The sequence below is a fragment of the Gastrolobium bilobum genome, unplaced genomic scaffold (genome assembly GCF_033153095.1).
Source record: "Gastrolobium bilobum isolate Gb01-03AN ecotype WA unplaced genomic scaffold, APGP_CSIRO_Gbil_v1 utg44712, whole genome shotgun sequence".
In the NCBI taxonomy this organism is placed as follows: domain Eukaryota; kingdom Viridiplantae; phylum Streptophyta; class Magnoliopsida; order Fabales; family Fabaceae; genus Gastrolobium; species Gastrolobium bilobum.
Window position 1 is genome coordinate 174,239 of NW_026895981.1, and position 6,201 is coordinate 180,439.

Genomic DNA, 6,201 nt, shown 5'->3' on the forward strand with positions numbered 1-6,201 from the left:
AGAAAAAATTAGCAGGTTTGTTTGCAACATACATACAAATAATTAAATATGTGCGTGAATTGGTTGGCAAACTACATCCTTAATGTTAGTAATCTTGCGAACCAGATGATATTTGTGGAACCTCCGAGTAATATACTATTGTTATATCAGGCTGATCTTACCTCTGTAGAAAGGAGCGAGTCATTGATATTTCTTAATTAGTTTTAGTTTTAGTTTTTTTCCTTTTTGTTAGCCCTGGCCCTTTTTTTTTAAAGGCTAAAACTATAACAGCTTTAATAAATAAAAGTAAATGTGACGAGATTATATGATATTAAATTTTACCATTACTCAATCATAAAGTATATGCATAAAGAAGAAAGTTACATGGAACAATAAATAAATATTGTTCGATCATCTCTAGTACCATTTTTTGAAGGGATTTAATGTTGGGCTTCCTCCTTCAATGCTAAGCCCAAGCCCATTGAGGAATTTTCCAAAAACCCTAAACCTGGAACCCTAGATCTCACCTCCTCTATATATTCATTAGTTGAGGGTGGAGGCTAGGTTAGAGAGAGAAAAATTTGAAAGAAAATTATTTGAGAGATTTGAGAGCAAAACTTTAAGCTTTGTATTTTAGAGATCTCTAGAGAGAGTTTGAGTGAAACATCTCTAGGGTAGTTTGGTTATCACCATTGTTGGAGAGGTTGTGTTAACCGCCACATTGGTGTATTTTGATTCTCTGTATCCATTATTTTCATAGTGAACGTTTGATCTGGACTAGGTCACGTGAGTTTTTACTTCTTCATTGGAGAAGGTTTTCCCACGTTAAATCTGCTTGTGTTCTCCTTCTCTCTCTCTCTCTCTCCAGTTTGTGTTTTTTGTTTTTCGCTGCTGCCCGACCTGGTGAAGTTCAGGCCGAGGTAACTGCCGAGATCCGAGATCAAGGATCTTGTTGATTGACTTCCGCGAAAAGGCTGCTTAGCCAAGCTTGAGGGAACCGAGTTCCCAACATTTAAAGCATTAATTATGGGATCTGTCCTGAATCGGACTAGTCGTGAAACGATGAATCGATTGAAATATTTCAAAAAAAAAATGTTGAGTGTCACCATATAACAAAAAAAAAATTGAAATAGAGATGGGATGAACAAGGATGGTTAAGGCTACACTACAAAGAAAATTGATATTTAGAGACGATTATTTAGGATATTGTCGAGGATAAAACCGCCTCTAGTTAATTACTTCCCTTGGAGGCTTGTGAACCATCACCGTTAACACCGTCGAGAGATAATCTGAAGTGGTTCTCATGAACCACTGGAATTATCGCCTCCAAAGGATATAATTGCCTCCGACAGATATTCTGCGGCGATTATATTAATCGCCTCCAAAATGTGTTATGTTGTGGTTATGTCTACCGCCTCCATAAGACATTCTAAGGCGATTTTACTAACTTGACTTGAGTTTGATAAATATATTAATATATTAAATTTATTAAATAAAATTAAAATTTATTTAAGTAATCAATTTATATGTAAATATATTTTTATTCTGGGTTCAAAAATTAAAATGAAAAAAAATGCTAGCTAAAGATAGGTAATAAAGAAAATTAAAATGTTAAAAGAAATACCAATATATCAAGGAGTAGATTGCTATATTGATGTACAATATTCACCAACATTACACTCAAGGATATGACCAAATACACATAAATTAGAAGCGAATTGAAAACGAATAAAACAAGAAAATCTAGAGAAAAAAAATCAAATAAATGATGAGTCGATTGAGTTAAAATAAAGAGAGTTAAATTCAAGTTAAATTCTACATAGTTTGGGACAACGACCAAAATGCCACACTATTTACAAAAAATTATCTGAATGCCACGGATCAAAATTTTTCCCCCAAAATGCCACATCACCTAACTCCCTACAACACCTGGAGAGTTAGGTGACATGTGGCAGTAAGTTCATGGCCATGTAAATTGTTGCACAGTGCAGTGAGATTACACGGCAGACAGCTTCTGCCACACGACATAAAACGCAAGGCAGCTTGGCATGTTACATGTCTGACACATGTCAAACTCGCTATGTTGCATAACATGCTACGTGTTATCTTTTCTGACACGTGGCCATACACGCTGTGCTGCATAGCATGTTATGTGTAAGTAGCCCAACGATCCAGCATTTTTGGTCTAATAAATTCACCACTCCTAAAAGTAATTAATTAACAGTTCTAAAATAATTTAAAATAATAAAAGTAAATTAAACTAAATTAATTAACACACATAAATTTAATATTATTCATTAACACTCCTAAATTAAATTAAATCACTTAACAGTTCAAAACAATTTTAACTTAACATAAACTAAATTAAATGAAATTAATTAACACTCCTAAAAATAATTAATTAATATTTCTATAATAATTTAAATTAATATAGACAAAATTAAACTAAATTAATTGACAAACCTAAATTTAATTTAATTCATTAATATTCTTAAATTAAATTAAATTAAATTACTTAACAGTTAAAAATAATTTAACTTAACATAAACAAAAGTAAATTAAATTAATCAATACTCCTACATTAAATTAAATTAATTAACACACATAAATTAAATTAAATTAACGGTCCTAAATTAAATTATTTTAACATAAGTTATTTAAAACTAAAATATTCAAACCAATACTAATTTTCCTTAAATTATTTTATTTCAAAATACAAAATTCAATAATTAAAATCATTCTATAATTTATTAGACCACAATGATGCAAGAAATGGGAAAGGAAGTGGTGAATTTATTAGACCAAAAATAATGATGGATTGCTAGTCTACTTACACATAATATGCTATGCAACACAGCATGTATGGCCACGTAACATGCTATGCAGCATAGCAAGTTTGACATGTGTTAAACACGTAATACATCAAGCTGCCTAACATTTTATGTCGTGTGACAGAAGCTGTCTGCCACGTAATCTTGCTACTCTGTGCAGCGGCTTATGTGACCATGAATATGCTGCCACGTGTCCACACCTAACTTGACATGTGTTGTAATGAATTAGGTGATGTGGTATTTTAGAAGAAAAAAAATTCAGTCCGTGACATTCAGATAATTTTTTATGAATAATGTGACATTTTGATTGTTGTCGTGTATAATTTGATGAGTTAAAGGTTTGAATATGTAATTTATATTTAATTATTTGCTTTAGTATTATAATAAATTAATATATAATTTACCGGGAAGTTGGATAAAAGAAAAGCATTACATTACCAAATTTTCATCAATAGAAACACAATAATAGACTGTCTCTGGTAGTGATTATTTTTTATAGGGATAGGGGTAAAATTGATAGTTTAAAAATTGAATGAGATCCAATTTTTTTTTTTTAACGAATCTTATTCATTTTTTGTGTGTTGAGTTGTCATATTCCCCAATTAATATCTACGCCATAAAATAGTTAAAATTAAAACAGCGGAAGTTATTTTAACGCTACATTTTATTTTATTTTTTAAAAAAGAAGAATGTGGATCCCGGGTTTTTCTATCAGACATTACCTTTTTGCTGCTACAAACATATGATACACCATTAAAACATGTAGTGCCTCAACTAACCACACAGGGACATGAACGCTTCCTCTTCGTAGGTTACAACTGTCAGGGTCCCACCACTTTCCCAATCCAACTTCTTTCATTTTCACATACCTCACTGTCCGAAATACCCACTAAACAGAAAAAAACAAAGCTTTTAAGGGAGTTGAAGAAAAAATGGTGCAGCTTGTGGTCCTTCGCAGTGCCAGTACTATTCCTACTCCTCTGTCTCTTTGTCCCCTTTTCTCTTCATATACCCCTCAAACTTTGCTTCCAAGTTGCAACCATTCATATATATCTCTCTTTTTCCTTCATGGACAAGTTGGAGTACTCAAAGATGATGATGATGATGAGGGATGATGAGGTGGTTATGAAGAAGAGGGAGACCATAGAGGATTATTGTGTTGACGAACAAAATGGTTACTTGGAAGATGATAAGAAGAAGAAAGGGGTGGTTGTGGCTTGTGTTGGGAAGAAAGACTCTGGTGGTGGTGGTGGTGGAGGAAGCAGCATTAGGTGTTGTCAAGTGGAGAAGTGTAACACTGATCTTCACGATGCAAAGCAGTATCATAAGAGGCACAAGGTTTGTGAATATCATGCCAAGGCTCAGGTCGTGCTTGTTGGTGGTTTACGACAACGTTTTTGTCAGCAATGTAGCAGGTTTGGGGAGGTTCGAATTTGTGTGTTTTTGTAACTTGTTCCCCCCCATTTGTGTTTTGTTTCTGTTTTTTGTTTTTCTTACTAAACTTGGTCGTTTTTATGATAAAAGGAACGATCTTTAAACTCGATTGACATTAAATTGTTATTTCCACTGTTAGAGTTGGATAGTTTGGAGAGATTGGATGCAACTTGAATTTGAGTTCAATTGGGTGTCAAAATGGATTTTAAGTCCTTGATTTGAGTTGTGGGCTTGTGTGCTTACTTCAACACCACTTCTCTCTTGTTTCGTGAACGTTGGAATTACCCTGCTAATTCTCCGAATTGTTGTTGTGAATCTGCTGTTTATTTTCCTCATTATACAAGAAACTTAATATTATTATTTTATACCATTATTAGAGGGTTATTGGTAAGGCTGCTCTTTACTTCTTGATGATGGAAAGGTAAGGAGTTTGAGTATAGAAAAGAGTTTCTTTGTAAAAAACAATAAAATTTGTAAGGATAAAATTGAATACAATCAGCCATCACCTTTATTCAGTTTATGTGTGAATTTTGCTTTCCTCACCCCTTCTGTTAAAATTTTCTGGCTCCACAATTAGACTATTTTGATCCTAAAGTCGCATAGGCTTTAGGCTTTTGGATCTGTCTTTTTTAATTCTATTGAGTTTAATAATCAAGATACTGACTTGATTCTGATTACGTTGGAATTCTAATCAAACTCGTGTTGTAACTTTGTGCAGTGATTGCTTTAATGTCTACCCAAGAATGATGCTGCATGGGTCCATTATCCATATACAAATATAAAAAATTTGGAGTGTTATTTCATTCACTGTATATTGAAGTTTATATTTGATTTTGACATATGTGAAGGTGCACTGTGTTTAGTGCAATCAGAGTCCTGCCCTGCCATCTTTCCAAAATAAATAAATAAAACTAGTTCTGTTATCTGAATTAAGCTATAATCTTGTTCGTTCTTCCTTCCTCTTTGTTTTGGTCAAAATTGACTAGTGAAGTCATGTATTGGACCGTTTGCTTATACTATTTTTATTTATGTATCTATACTAACAATTGTGTTGCAGATTCCACGAGTTAGCTGAATTTGATGACACAAAAAGAAGTTGCCGCAGGCGTTTGGCTGGACACAATGAAAGGAGAAGAAAGAACTCTGAGTCTCAAGCAGAAGGCTCAAGCCGAAAAGGTACAGGCCCTCAGTTGAAGGACATTGCTTGTGGGCAAGTTGATGATAGAGGGAGAATTCAGACAACAATCCAAGAAAATGCAGCTTACAAACGTTTCCAGATAAGTTGAGATATGCTTTGGTTGTGAAGCTTGCTCTCTCTCTTCTGTCATCCTGGGGATGTATTGTTAAACTATTCCTGTTTCACACTTATATATGGTGAAATAAGGCAACATCCATTTCTTGGTGTTGCAGTTTCCACTGAAGCAGTAGAAATTATGAACTTATGTCCATTTTATGCTTAATCGTTATGCTTGACATGGCTTAGTATTCTTTGCCACCATTATGCTTTGTGTTGTGCTACATATCAATTAGAGAAAGATGATTAGTGGATATATATCTTGGTCAGAGATTTGAGACTGAACCTTTTAGCTACAGAACTTTGGATATCTTAAGTGGCAAATCAACTAATTTTCTCTCAATCATTTTGCTTATATTTACAGTCATTCATGCAACTAATTTGGGTTCTTCGTTCACTTTAATTAACTAGTATGTCTGTGATCTTAATGAAGGGAAGTAGTCCATGACTGTTTAATTAGATAGTTACTGTGTTGTGTGCAGCCATATCTAATGAAGAGAAATTTGACGGCCTGATTTCCGTCGAAAACGAATTTTGACCGAATTTTTACCATTTTTATGGAATTTTTCCGTCTGAAAAAATAGACTTTTCTAGTAGTGATTGTTTCTTAACTTGTATCCCTATCAACTGCCAAATACCACGCAAGCTATATGTATAGTCCCA

General features: G+C 33.5%; 1 protein-coding gene across 1 annotated transcript; it reads left to right on the forward strand.

The window, feature by feature from the left end:
* Window positions 1-3,775: 3,775 nt before the first annotated feature.
* Window positions 3,776-5,931, forward strand: LOC133297104 (squamosa promoter-binding protein 1-like). Its single transcript, XM_061496169.1, has 2 exons — window positions 3,776-4,225; window positions 5,302-5,931. The coding sequence occupies exons 1-2, from the start codon at window positions 3,879-3,881 to the stop codon at window positions 5,528-5,530; spliced, it is 576 nt and encodes a 191-aa protein (XP_061352153.1). The 5' UTR covers window positions 3,776-3,878; the 3' UTR covers window positions 5,531-5,931.
* The last annotated feature ends 270 nt before the right edge of the window (window positions 5,932-6,201 follow it).

Coding starts and splice junctions, on each gene's coding strand:
- LOC133297104 (XM_061496169.1), top strand. CDS start 3,879: ATGGACAAGTTGGAGTACTCAAAGATGATGATGATGATGAGGGATGAT. Junction 4,226..5,301: donor TTTTGTCAGCAATGTAGCAG/GTTTGGGGAGGT, acceptor ATTGTGTTGCAG/ATTCCACGAGTTAGCTGAAT.